Source organism: Saccopteryx leptura, chromosome 1, assembly GCF_036850995.1.
Source record: "Saccopteryx leptura isolate mSacLep1 chromosome 1, mSacLep1_pri_phased_curated, whole genome shotgun sequence".
NCBI classification, from domain to species: Eukaryota; Metazoa; Chordata; class Mammalia; order Chiroptera; family Emballonuridae; genus Saccopteryx; species Saccopteryx leptura.
Window position 1 is genome coordinate 48584225 of NC_089503.1, and position 14647 is coordinate 48598871.

Here is a 14647-nt window from a genome sequence, read left to right on the forward strand (position 1 = left end):
TTCCAGGAAGGATTCTGTTCCTAGACCAGTGTTGGGTAAATGAATTTGTAAAATTTGTATTTTTTGAGTTTGCTCACTTCCAGTGTTCAAAAATGGCTCTGGGCAGCGCCAGGTATGTGATCTTTGAAATGGCAAATTACCTCCCTGCTTTGGAAGGGCTAATGTGTGCTGAAGGAGAAGGAAGCCATGTTTGCAGAGTTTGGGCAGAGAGAACAGAGAGAATGAAGGTGTGCAGATGGGGAACAGAGCTGAGGGGCTTTGTGAGCTCCACTGAGACTGGTGGGGCCTTTGATTCTAGGAGGAACCAGAGAAAATACTCCTGGTTGTAGAACCGGAGAATGTGTCAGGGCTTTGTGAGCTCCGAATGAATGAAGAGGGAAGTGTTTTCCCTGTGTGTTTGCTTGTCGGCCAGTGTGAGACTTTACTAAAGGAATGGCCCACCACCAGTTTTTGGCTCCACTGTTTCTTTACCGTCTGCCCGAATCCAATGAGAACCTGCAAGTGAATGGCAGCAATGGCGGCAACTTCTGGCTGTACAACCAGCTAGCCCATTTGTCTTGCCTTACTGACTGTTGAAATGCTCCGTTCCCAGATGTCCACTGTCTGCTCCCCATCTGAGCGAGAGGTGGTGTCTTTCTAGATCCCTGAAGGCCCTGGCTCCACTAAGTATCCCCACCCTGCCACCGTCATTCCCTCTTTTACCCTCTGGCTTATTGAATGATCTGTTCTTATCGCTGTAGTCAGGCAGGGAGTAAATGTTCAACTCAATGATTCCTGTTCTGTCAGATCATGGTGAACTTCCCACCCACAGGGCTTTCATGAGCCTGAATTCATTCTATGATTCACCATTCAAGTATTAGTTTTTTCATTCAGCCAGATACCCACTGCTTTCTGGGTGGACATTCTGTAAGGCACAGAGGGTACCTGATGAGCAAAAACAGATGTGGTCCTTTCCTTACACAGTTTATAGTCTAGTGGAGACACTGATGTTCGTTAAATAATCCCATAAAACAGCATGTCGCGAAAGCGTATACGCAGCTTGAGAGAAAAGCAAAGGATGCCGTGGGAATCTAAGAGGGGGCCAATTTCAGCCCCGGAAGTTCATGTGTGTGCTCTCAGGAAGGAACTGACTCACTCAGCTGGATGCAGGTAGCTAGGAGTTTCTGTAGACTAATTCCTACACACAATCACATAATCACACAACGAGAGGCCACAGATCTAGATGCTGGAGGAGGGCGAATCTGTTCAGGATATCCTGGCCGGGCTCAAGTCTGCATCCTCTTTGCTCACTTGTTAGCATGCTGTGTCCCTAATGGTGACTGTCTGTTTCTACAGCTCACACACTGACAGTCTTCTGCTTCCTACCCCATCTGCTGCCCTGGACTTCTGATTCCTGCCTAACTCAGGGTATCTCACATTCAACCTGTCACGAGAAAGCACTTATTAGGGTGCTGGTCGTTCTTTGATATTGTGAGATCTGGCTATGAGGTGCTCTGCAAACATAGCTTCTTCCTCCTCCAGCACACATTAGCACACATTGGGCTAGGCGGCACTGTAGGCTGACAGCTGGCACATTGATAGAGGCTCAGGAATCAGTGTCTGGTCCCATCAGTTATGGACCAAATGGTGAGGTCACATGATAGAAGACACAGCAATCTTTATGCCAGGCATCATGGGGATTGTTAATCTCAATGAGCAATGTAACAGAAAGTCAATTTCAGGCCCAGTAAGTAGTGTTTTTTGTATTTGTCTGTGTCATCCTACTAGATATACCTTCTCCCCACCTTTCATCTGAATCGGTAGCCTGTGGTATCTCTTCCATTTGCCCCTCCCACCAGATCTCTTGGTTGTCACAATCCCACTGTCTTACCTCTCTGGGCAGGCCTGGGAAGGAAGATGCAGACCCTCGTTTAGTAGGAATTATGAGCACAGGCTTTGGAAACAATTGATCCCAGGTTTAAATCCTGGAAGGTAGCTTACTGCCTCAGTCCTATTTCCCTCATCTGTAAAATTAGTATAATAAAATTTACCATATAGACTTGTGGGAAAAAATAAAATGGGGGGAAAATAAAAATATTGACACACCTCTTAGTATAGTTTATAGCAAATCACAAGCACTTAGTAAATAGAAATTATTACTATTATTATTTCCCCATATTCTGTGTTGTCTCTGGGCAGTAGGGCTAGCAAGCGCCCACAGTCTCTGAGCTCCAGAGGTGATGGTGATACAGACGCCATCCAGAGGGCAAGAAACCGTGACCATCCTCATGCCCAGTGAGAATCCCCACTCGCCCCAGCCTCAGTTTCATCAAGTCCAGCAAGCAGGATGCTGGCTGGCCTGGAGGCCTGTATAATCTTTAAGAAGCTAGACGTGTACCATGTGAGGGCAGAGGAGGATCAAGCCAGTCCTGTGGGTGCTGGTAGGATGGCGGAAGCTGGGGTGGACATTGATGGCCATGAAGGACTAAGAGGACAGTGCTGAGCCTGGGGTCTGGGGTCAGTAGTGTACCTGATCCCGTGCCGACCACAGTTGCAGGGGAAGGCCCCTCTGGGAGAAGTATAAGAGGAAAGAGACGCTGGAGGCACTGAGTGGGTACCTGGGAGTGTCATCTTTTCACTGCTTAGCCCAGGTAGGTCCCTTCTCTGCTCCCAGAACCCTGACATAGTTGGACGTGGTTCCTCATGTTCATTGGCAGGTAAGATCCTACTTGATAGTCGTTGTGCAGAGATCTGCCCTCCTCCCACCCAGGTTAGGTGGCTCCATGCCTCATCACTTTGATGGATGGGGAGCTTGAGTCAGGGAGGGGAGACTCTGAGATCCAGTATAGAGGATCTGGCTGCTGCCCTGGGTGATGTTTGGTGGCCAGGAGCCGGGGTTAGCCTCACACTGTCTGCCGTGGCTTCCCTGCCTCTGGCAGTAATGGCACTGAAGCTCTGGATATAAACTTGCCTCATAAATATCTCAGAACAGTCCGGGGAGCTCTGCCGAGAGGCTCCTCACGTAGCTGCTCCCACCCCCGCACCGCCTTCTGGGTGCGGAGATAGATAAAGTCAGTCGACTTTATCATGACCATCAATTCCAGCTTATTAGACAGCCATAGTACTCCCCTCTCAGAAATGCCTTGTTTTTATCTCTTGTGGAAAATGGCTTGACTGTGAACAAGAATGAAAGTAGAAAGGGAACTTTTATGGCTTAATTTTACAGGAGAATGTGCCTCTTCTCAAAATGAATGAGGGATTGGTTTCATAGTCAGGCTTTCTCAAGAAGTATGACTAGGGAAGGGCCAGTCACACCGTGGTGGCATCCCTGACACTCACGTCCTCTAGCCCTTCTCTGGAGAGGACGCAGAGAAGCAGTGTACAGGGACAGAGGCCCAGTGCAGGCAGGAGGGCAGGACCAGGGAGCAGGGGTGGATGGCCGGACCCTGGAGGACACCATGCCAGGAGAGACCATCTCCACGGCGTGACTGTGAGAGGCGGAGCTCTCGGGTGGGGGCAGAGCTGGTTGAAACAAGTAGCCAGACTCTGGCACTGAAGTGCTGGGTTTAGATCCAGAACAATCCTCTTCCATTGCAGCTCTTAGATACGTGTTCCTCTAGAAGGCCCTGGGTTGCCCTGTGGCAGGCAGGCTTTTGTCCCGAGTTCAGTGCCTGGCAAGGATGATGTTGGGTGTGACGACAGGTGTATGGGCATCTTGATTGACATGGTGTTCTTTGTTCCTCTTTTTGCCTCTCTTCTTAGCCGTGTAGTTCTGCTTCATGTTGGGAGGAAGATAGGAACCGTGATTGTGTGTGTTTTGGGGACTCTGGAAAAATAAGTATAATTAATTCAACATGATACTGACTGAATGCCTGCTCTTTGCAAGACACAGCACACAGCCATAAGCAAGACCTGTCCCCTACCCTCAAGAAGCTGTGGTCTAGTCATAGGGTGACCAACTGTCCCGCTTTGCTTGGGATTTTCAGTGCTGAAACTAGGAGAGTCCCAGGCACACCAGGATGGGTTGGTCACCCTGTCTAGTTACAATAGTGGTAAGGGGATGTTTATGGTGGCATTTGGTGGTGACAGGTGCTGGCTGGGAAGGAGGGAAAACTTGCAAACTATTTCTTTAATGAGATGTCTTCTATTCACCACATGTGAGATAAAAGATCCTGAATTTTATAGAGAAGACACCTAAGTGATCATTTCAGTGTCATTTAGGTGTCATTTCGACTCCCCTATCCTATAAAAAGAAAGGACAGAGGGGAAGTGGCTTGCCTCTGGTCACACAGCAAGTTGGGGCAGAGCTGGGACTGACACCTGGGTGACTTCATCCCTCCCCGCCAATGCTCTCTACCTGAAAACTATTCTACCCAGTTTGTCTCATCCTGCCCCCCTTCAGCTGTCTGCTCACTGTTCCATCCACCGTGTACGAGAACAAATGTCGGAGACTTTCAGGGGGTTAGATCTTGCTTTATTGGCCAAGTTTAACCTGCGCAGGGGCAGGGTGTCCGGAGACACTATATCCACAAGGGGCTGCAAACAAGAGTCGCGCCTGGCACTTACAACTAGGTCCTTATATATCCTAAGTGAGCAAGCATTATACAGAAGCAGATGTGGCAGTTCGCTATTCGCTAGGAGAGTCGCGCGCAACATAGCAACAGGGGAAGGGTTTAGCTCAGTGGCGAATTTCAGACATAAACTTCTGATAAGGGTCTCTAACCAATAGAATTCAGGATATTTGTCCAGCTTTGTGCTGATCTCTTTGTTCTCGGCCTCACAGGGACCCTATCAGCACTTCCCTGTTCCTGCTCCTCCAAGAGTTAGACTCTGGCAGCCACAGCACATCTCCCTGAGCCTAACACTCACCTAGACCCACATTGAGGTTAGGTGCAGAGAAGAGCCACCAGCAGCTCCTGGGAGAGAAGGGGGAAGAAGCCTTTAAGGGGGTCAGGGCATGTGGCCTGGAGTCAGGATATTAGGCCTGGAGGGTTCACTTAGTTGCAGTGCAAAGACACGAAGGCCTGCTGGAGACAGAGTGTGAGGGACTGGGGTCGCAGTGCGGAGGAGGGAGAAGAGAAGAGGGACGGCCTGCTGTGGAGAAAGGACTACTCTCCTGCAGAAGAAGGAGGTTTATAAGAAAAAGGAACATGCTGAGATCAGTGGCCCGTGTGTAATATTTAGGCCTTATATAAATAAAGAAACCTTTTAGTTCTGTTTAATTATAATAACCTACCATGTGCCAGTCCCTGGTGTTAGTAGGAGGTAGCACAGTAACAAAATAAAGTCCCTGCTCTCAGAGAGGGTCCTTACAGTAGAGGGAGATGGGCAATAAACACACATAAATGATGTATTGTATGAGTTATTATGTTCAAAAAGGTTGTCATATAAAAGCCTTATGTTCAAGAGGGTCTTTCATATGAAAATAGTGATCAGTAGAGTTTAGTTTGTATATGAATATAACATTTCCATTCTGCTTGGAGAAAGACCATCAGGGCACCACTCACAGACACTGGTGGCTTAAACCATCAGGACAGGGACAGGGCTATTAATGGAAGAAATTCATCTTGTTCTCCTTGAAAGAAGGGCATGGAGTGGTTATGTAGAGAATTAAGAAGGGAAGAAAGTAGGGAACTGCAGTTAATTTCTAACTCTGGAAAACACCTGGAAACATCCTGCAGCTCTGGCTCCAAGGGTCTCCGAACTCGGAGGAAACCTCTGGAGAACTATTGTACAAACAGACATCATTGCTGGTGGAGTTAGCAGGGTGGACTGTGAACTTGTACCAATATATTGGGAGCTGTTCGTTACACTTCTGTAAAAGAAAAATAAAGGTCATGTGCTAGCAGTTTGACCACACATAGTATTCTTTTTAAAATGCAATTAGCAAGTGGATTGTGTGTTAATAGTAGTAATTTCGGCTTTCATGCCTAGGGAAAGGCCAACTGCTAGTCTTGATAGCTGTAAATAAGCACTAGCCAGAAAAGTAGTTATTATTTGACTGTTAACCACAAACCTATTCATTGCTATTATAAAAATTGTATTTACAACAACAAAAATTTTTGGAAAGGGTGTGATGAGCTTAAGAAGTCACTTCAGTCTTTCTCCTTCATTAAGCCTCCCCCTCCCCCTCCCCTCCCCCTCCCCTCCCCCTCCCCTTCTTCTTTGTCCCTTCACTGCAGTTAAATGAGCGATTTTCCTTCCTTTTCCTCTTCTCCAGTCACAGCACTGTCCCTTGGCCCCACTGGGTCTTTGTATGCAGAGGAGGATTTAACAGCAGGCATACAAGGAACACGCCCTGGGCCAGACTTCTGAAGGGCTTTGCAAACCCCCAACATCACACTTTTTTCTAATGACACCAAGTTTGATTTCATATGTGCAATTTTAACATTAATAGTACATAATATTTTTTTATTTATTTCAAAATATGGTTAATGTGTATTTTTATTTTACCTGTCTCTCTCTCTCTTTTTCTTAAGGGGGCCCAATATTTTCTTCTGCGCCTGGGGCCTCAACTGACCTTAATCCACCTCTGTTTGTGTGGCTCACTTTTGAGTGACATTTAAGTTTCTGATCCAGTCTCCCCTCCTCACAGAGTCCTTCCCTGACCACTTCTTCGAGAATAGCTAGCTGCTAGGGCATCATGCTGTCTGCTTAACCTGTGCTACTTTTCATCTCAGTACTTATATGAAATTGTATCATTAGTTTACTTCCAGGCTTATCTGTTTTCCTCTTTAATTACTGTCAAAGCATATGCTCCACGAGGTCCAGTACTTTATCCGCATCCTCCTGCATCCTCAGTGCAGAACCTACCTCGTGGGAGAAGCTCAATAAACATTTATTCCATTAAATATGAGAATAAATGAATTGTACTGTAATCTGTTAACCTGATGGTTTTGTTTAAATTTTAACTATGCCTGGCCAGGTAGCTTAGTTGGTGAGAGTGTCATCCTGTTATGCCAAGGATGTGGGTTTGATCCCTGGTCAGGGCAGGCACAAGAGTCAACTAATGGATGTATAAATAAGTGGAATAATAAATCAATGTTTCTCTCCCTCTTTTCTTCTCTCTTTAAAAAAAAATCAATAAAAAGATTGTAAGTATGATGCAGATTTAGGAAAAGGTCCAATTCTTTCCTTTTCTCCACGGCTTTTTGGTGAGAGAGAGGGAGAGCTAGAAATAGAATGGGAGAAGTTTCTGTACATTTCTGGTAACCATAGAGATGGTGATTTTAGTTTATTAATCTCCCCCTCTTAAGTAGGCTGAGGCCCCACGGTGATTCCTCCGAATTGCTCAGTGCTGGTTATCCCATAGCCTTCCTCATTAAGGAAGAGTAGACCTATTCCTATCCTGCAGCACTTTTAATTACTAACAAACAGAAGTCCTGTGCGATTATGCTCATTATTGCATGTTCTAACCTGGCCATGCCTCCCACTATGGAGCAATGCAACATGGTCATGAGACCTGAACTCCTGGAGCTTCAGCGGCTGGTGGTGGGAGTGGGCAGTCTCCTCTCTGAGCCCAGGGCCTGGGACAAAGCTATCACTGCTGCTGTCCTTTCCTTCAACTCTCCCAAAGAAGAGATCTCATTGCTTTCTGGAACAGAGTTTAGTGTCAGCCAGAGAAGGGTACCAGCAGTGATTTCCTGCCCACTAAGGCTGTGCTGCAGGGGAAGGAATTGGTCATGTCTGTGAGGACCATGGCATTTCTTATTGTTTGACGTCTTAACGAGGTCTGACTTCAGGCTTGTGTGTTCCTCTTCCCATGGGGAATGGCGTGCAGGCTTTTATGAATTTGCCTCATGTCTCTTGGGTAAGAGATCTCCAAATGGCTTCAGGGTTTCAGGGGAGCGTGGGGGGAATGGGTCAGTTAAAGGCAACCCTTCCTACAATTATTTCTTCTTAAGGAAAGAACCGCTGTATAGATACCAGAAGACCAGAGTTGGTGTTCTATCTTGGCAGCTGACCCAAGCTGGGGACTCAGCCTCTCTGAACCTTAGCGCCCTCATCTGTGAAATGAGACTGGCCTTGTCCTTCCATCCCTCATTCATTCACGTCAAGACTGACTCTACCTTCAGCCTGGTTCTGAAGGCTGGACGCCTGTGATGAATGAGGGGCAGAGGAGGCCCCAGGCAGGATGCCTGCTGGAGTGAGCTAGGGTGGGTTCTGGCGGTAGAAGTCTTGGGAGGAGGCATAGGTCCCTCCGGAGTCAGGTCATCTAAGGTCTGGCCTCATGTAAGCAGTGGCCGCCATTTTGGAAAAACTAAGACTTTCCTTTGGTTGCATTTTCTATCCTCATGGTTTTAGAAATATTGAATCCTTCTTCCAGTAAACACTCAGTGACCTCCTACTGGAGTCCAAGCACTGCACTAGGTGTTACAGGTATAACTATTCAGCTGGGATGGCTATTGACATTTCAGATTCTATTGTGAGATGAACAGTTTTAGTGATTGTGAGCCAGTCTGCCGCACAGTTGGGGTTTAGCTCAAGCGTATCAAAGAAGAGGCCCTAGAAAGAATCTGGACACCTGAGCCATCTAGGAAAGCTGAAGCCAAAATATAGGGTAGACCAGGACCTGGGGTGACCTCAGAGGAGTCACTGGAAGATGTAAGATCCTGGCTATTCTTCTTTCCAGGTGCCGCAACCTCTCCTTCCCTGACAGCCTGCCGGAGGTGAGCATTGTGTTCATCTTCGTCAATGAAGCCCTGTCCGTGCTTCTGCGCTCCATCCACTCAGCCATTGAACGCACACCTTCACACCTGCTCAAGGAGATCATCCTGGTGGATGACAACAGCAGTAATGGTGAGTGTTTGAGCTCCTTGCTCTGTGGCTGACATTTGAGCGTTGGGTTCAGCATCTATTCGGGGTTCTCATGTTCTCAAGTCTCTCTGTGGCTGCTCCTTCTCCGGAATATTGCCTCAGTGATGAGAGATGCATGGCGGTCACTGCTCCGGAAGGTTGACTCCAAAGGTATTCCCTCTTTGCATCCCCCTGAGGCCTGTCCCCAAGCTCTGTCTTACTGACATTCCACTCTTCCCTCCAAAATTCTAGTGTAATAAGATAAATTGCCCTGATTTCTACCCTGATTGGATACACAGTGAACACTTATAGTGACTCTTTTCTGTGAAGCATCCTTTTATTTGTAGTGGTATTGCTTAGCCTTTGCCTACAAGATTGTTCACTGCTTTTGTCTTAGTGGTGATGATGGTGGAAGAGTTGGTGCTGGTGGTAGCAGAGATCATGTAGTGTGGATGGTGGGGATGGCAGTGGATATGTAACCCATCAACAGCCTCTTTGCTGGATCCCCTGTTTCCTGTTCCGTCTGGCCCTAACAAAGCCCTGGGTGGCCTGCAAATGCTTAGTGAAGCCTTCATGTCACCATCTCCCCTCCTCTAGTCACTCTAGGCTACCTCTTCCCTTGGTGCATAGTCCATGGCCTCTGATTCCCCCCACATCTGTGTACCACACTCATAATATTCTCCAAACTTAGAAACGATACATTAAGGCAGTTTAAATCCAGTGCTCTTGAGGACTATTAGTATGGATGTGCTTCAGATCATGCATGATTTTAAAAAATAGATTGCTGGGTCATGGGACCATAGTTTCACTGGGTTTGTGTTATTATCTTTAATACTTTCTCTGGTGGCAGGTAGTAAATTTCTGTTGCTGTAATGAGAAGTTCAGATGGGCAATTTGCATTTTGTTATCAATTAAAGCTGAAACATATCAGATAATTGAAACATATTTAATCTCAATAAGCAAATTTTCTCTTCTCCAAGTGAGAGGAGGGGAGACTGAGAGACTCCTTCATGCACCCCAACTGGTATCTACCCGGCAGTCCCCGTCTGGGTCCGACGTCCTGCCCATCTGGGGCCATGCTTGCAACCTAGTTATTTTTAATACCTGAGGTGCAGGCTGAATGGAGTCCTCCTCAGGGCCCATGGCCAATGTGCTCAAACCAATCTAGCCATGGCTGTGGGAGGGGAAGACAGAGAGTAAGAGAGAAGGGGGAGGAATGGAGAAGCAGAGGAAAGCTTCTCCTGTGTGCCTTAATTGGGGCTTGAACCTGGGACATTCAAATGCCAGGCTGATGCTCTACCACTGAGCAAACCAGCCAGGACCTCTTTTTTTTTTATTAATTTTACTAGGATGACATCAATAAATCAGGGTACATATGTTCAAAGAAAACATGTCCAGGTTATCTTGTTGATCAATTATGTTGCATACCCATCACCCAAAGTCAGATTGTCCTCTGTCACCTTCTATCTAGTTTTCTTGATGCCCCTCCCCCTCCCCCTTCCTCTCTCCCTACCCCCCCCCCCCCAACCACCACACTCTTGTCCATGTCTCTTAGTCTCGTTTTTATGTCCCACCAATGTATGGAATCCTGAAGTTCTTGTTTTTTTCTGATTTACTTACTTCACTTCGTATAATGTTATCAAGATCCCACCATTTTGCTGTAAATGATCTGATGTCATCATTTCTTATGGCTGAGTAGTATTCCATAGTGTATATGTGCCACATCTTCTTTATCCAGTCTTCTACTGAAGGGCTTTTTGGTTGTTTCCATGTCTTGGCCACTGTGAACAATGCTGCAATGAACATGGGGCTGCATGTGTTTTTACGTATCAATGTTTCTGAGTTTTGGGGGTATATACCCAGTGCCTCTTTTTTTTTTAATCATCGCATAACAAGTAGTGTATGAACAGCTCTGTGAAGCAGATTTTAGAGCTTTCTGAAGGGCAGTGCTTATGAGTCACTTGACTCTCATTATTCATGGATGTAAAGAAAAAAAAGGCATCAAAGGATGGCAGCAAATAGGTGGCACTGTGTGAAAGGGGATCGTCTATATTCTGAGGGTGATGGGAAGGGGACTGGCTTCCACATCTTCAGCAGCTACTCACCATCACCTTGCTTGGGTCTGAGGAATGGATGCCTAGAGAAGCTCCGTTCTGCCTGACCTGTGGTGGCGCAGTGGATAAAGCGTTGACCTGGAATGCTGAGGTCGCCGGTTTGAAACCCTGGGCTTACCCAGTCAAGGCGCATATGGGAGTTGACGCTTCCTGCTCCTTCCCCCCTTCTCTCTCTCTCTCTCTCTCTCTCTCCTCTAAAATGAATAAATAAATAAAAATAATTATTAAAAAAGCTCCATTTCCCAGTGGCTCTGGCTCACAGGAGCAGAGCCTACCCATCCGCCCTACCTCAGTCCACCCAGGCATGTTGTCCCCCGTCACCTCTTACCTTTAAGGCAAGGGATGGGAAAGCCATCCTTCCAAGGTGAGCACCCCAGCCCTCATCCCGCTGCACCTCCTCACATCACAAAAGAGAGCAGAGAATGAAGTACTAGGAAGAAGGAAACCTTGGAGTCTTCTGTTTCTCCCCCATGGTGAGAACCTCATCATGGCAGTAAGAATTCCTTTGGCCTTCAATCCTTATGGGAAGAAAAGGGGAAATGCTGATACTGAGTTTGAGAAATTTGGATACAGAAAGTAAGCCAGATATAGAGGATTTCATATTCGAATCTAAAGAGTTGGACTTTATTTTATAAAGGGCGATGATCATTGCAAGCTTTTGGTGAGAGGAGTAATGCAGTCCTAACGGGCAGTGCAGAGCTTTGTCTGCAGTTGATGATGCTGGTTGCGGCAAAGCGACATCTAGAAGAAGGGAACTGGATGAGAGGGCAACTGCAGCAGCACAGTCAAGAAATCACGGGGCCTGGAGTAGTTGTGGACGGGGGTTGGGGGCAAGATGTGGGCCTGAGAGATTTCAGGAGGGAAGCATCTATTGGATCTCTTAACTAAATAGGTCCTAGGCAGCTGGGCCAAACAGACTCAGTTTCAAGCCAGGCTGACTGAGAGGATGGTGGTGCGTTCCCAGGAGAGAGGGGCAGGCAGGGCAGTAGGGTCGTGCAGAGGTTTTTCATCAGAGGTGGGGAACTTTCAAACCCAGATCCTTAGGGAGTCATTGTGGCAATGGCACAGTTCAGTAGCTTGACTGTGGTGGGGGTTACTCAAAGCCACACATGACACAATATGAACAGAGATCTGCAGAGAGAGAGATCTGAACAACTTCAATGTCCTCGTTTAGATACTGTGCTGTAGTTGTGTCAGATGTTAACACTGGGGGAGGCTGGCGAAGGGTGCACGTACATTTCTGTGTTCTTCCTGTGAATCTGTAGTTACTTCAAATTATAAAGCTGAAACAAACTAAAGCCTCTCCCAGAACAGTCTGGTTCAATAAGTTGGAGGTGGAATCTCGCCACCTGTTAAAAAAGGAATCCTTAATGATTCTGCTGCACAGCTCTGGTTGAGATCCTCTGGTTTAATGAATAAGATGCAGCTTTGCTTTTGCACGTGTTGTTTTTCAGTGCCTGGTGCAAAGAGACAGAAGTCTGGACTGAAGTCCAAAGTCTTGGGTTCTAGAACCCTCTCTCCCGTGGATGGGTGACCACAGGAACATCGCTCAACCTCTGAGTCTCAGTTTCTTCCTCTGAGAAGGGGGGTGGTGGTGTTTCCTCACCGGCCTCACCTGCCTGACTTGGTCAAGTGCACTGAACACCGTCAGTGCCACCGCTCCGCTGCCCCACCCTCATTTCCAGGAGGCTGCCGCACAGATAGCCTACCGGCAGCTGGAGTGCGAGAGGAAGACGTGGGCTCATGGATTTGGAGCCTTGCACACAGAGTAATTGAAGCCATTGAGCGGGAGGAGAGAGTGACACAAAGAGAAGAGAGAGGAAGGAGAAGTAGAAGTTGAGAGAATACTGAGCGTGAGATATGGAGAAGTCGGCAGGAAGAGGGTTAATGTGAGAGAGAAGAAACGGCAGGGAAAACGGGAGGACGATGCACGCTCCACAGACAGAGAGCATTTCAGGAAGGAGAGGGATCTGTGTGAATGAACCCACAGACAGGTGGGAGGACACAGTCTGGGAAGAAGCTGGTGGAAACCTCAGCAAGAAGCCTTTCAGTATTGGGATGAGCTGCGGAAGCCCAGAGAAGAAGAAGGGCAGGCATGGAGGTGGACTTTTCTGCCAGCGATTGTGACTGTGAGAGACTCGGAGCTAAGGCAGGAACTGGTTTTTCACACACACACATTTTTTTTAAATTTAACCACAATCTGTAGCAGAAAAAAAAATTCTCTCTCATGACCCAGGATGACATGCCCACTGACACCCATACATATGCATACACAATTGAAACGAAACTTTTAAGAAACAATAGTTGTCCCTACCACGTGTGAAGCTTGCTATTTCCTGGAGTAGTTCGGTCTGTGTTACTGAGCTGCATTGTACTGCACTCCCCTGTACTGTATTGTGTGTATTTCTCTCTTGTTTGAAAGGTTGTTCTCAAGGCCCTGACTGCACATTAGAGTTGCTTGGAAAACTTTGCAAAAATCCAGGTGGCCATCCCTTAGCTCTGGGGATTTAACTGGTCTGAGGAGCAGTTGCTGAGGCCGTTGGTCTGGGATGGTGGTACCTGAGTCCCTTGAGGCTAAGGGAGGAGCAGGGCCTGTGAGGGGGAGAGGGTGGGGTCCGGGCACAGAAGCCAGGGTTGCCTCTAGGAAGAAAGGGCCTGTCTTTCTCCCCCTCAGGAAGATCAGATGGGTGAATAGGGAGGTAGCTGGAGGCAGGGAGCCATATAGCAATGGGTGCTGAGAGGTTGGCAGAGCGGTAGCACCCTTTAGTTTGCAGGACCCTGGGTGCATGGAGGGCATGGTAGGAAGGGTTCTGATGCCAGCTGGAGTGCCCCTGTGTGGAATGGGACTGGGAGGTGACCAGTAATGGGGCTCCCTGAGAGCAGCCTGAGCTAAGCTCTCAAGAGGGGAGGAAGAGACACATGAGACTGTGGCTCTTGGAGGAAGTGAGCCGTCTCCAGCCTTAAAAGAGGGCTAAATGGTTATTGAGAGCAGCCCAGCCACACTGGGAGCAGGGCAGCCGTGACCACACCCTGGGCAGGCTCCGTGTGGGGCCTGCGTCTCCTGGGCGTCACCTCACTCAGCACAAGGCTTCTACTGATCTCACATCAGGCCGGCTCAGCCCAGCTCAACAAACATTTACAGCATGTCCGGCCTGGGCCAAGGGCATACAGGGCACGATGGAGCAGATCAAGCCCCTGTCATCAGGGAGTCATGCAAATACATGTAAAATAGGGATGAAACATACTAGGACTTGGTTTCTGGTCTCAGTTTGGCCACTTCCTAGTTGTTAGTCTTTTGCCTATTTTTTTTCTTATGTGTCGTGTGCGGACATCCGGCCCTGCCCTGTCCTGCCTGGTCTGTCCCATAGTCACTGAGGATAACAGAGGTAATGGGAGTGAAAGTGCTACATAAGTTGCAAGGTCCTAAGAGTGAGTTAAAATGACAATAATAATATCATATGACCTCATATGAGGAATCTAATGAAGAATGTGAACTGAGGAACGGAATAGAGGCAGAGGTGGATCAAAGGGACCAGAGGGAAAGGGGATGAGAGGATGGGATCAGAGAAGGGAAAGAGATTGGTGAAATTATATATATGTAACACAGAGTTATAGAGAGCAGAAAAGCAAATCCTGGAGGGAAGGAGGGAAGGCATTGGGGGGAGGGGGCAAAAGGGATATCAAGGGAAACATGGGGGTAGGGGGATGTATTCGGTGGGACACTTTGATCTATGTAAACACAATAAATTAAAATCAAT

General features: G+C 47.5%; 1 protein-coding gene across 2 annotated transcripts in view; it reads left to right on the forward strand.

The window, feature by feature from the left end:
- Positions 1-14647, forward strand: part of GALNT18 (polypeptide N-acetylgalactosaminyltransferase 18) — a 364308-nt gene that overhangs the window by 187644 nt on the left and 162017 nt on the right. For both annotated transcript variants that reach the window (XM_066365677.1, XM_066365674.1), the window contains exon 3: positions 8612-8778. In XM_066365677.1, coding sequence (XP_066221774.1) covers positions 8612-8778 — 167 coding nt within the window. The remainder of the gene's footprint in view (positions 1-8611; positions 8779-14647) is intronic.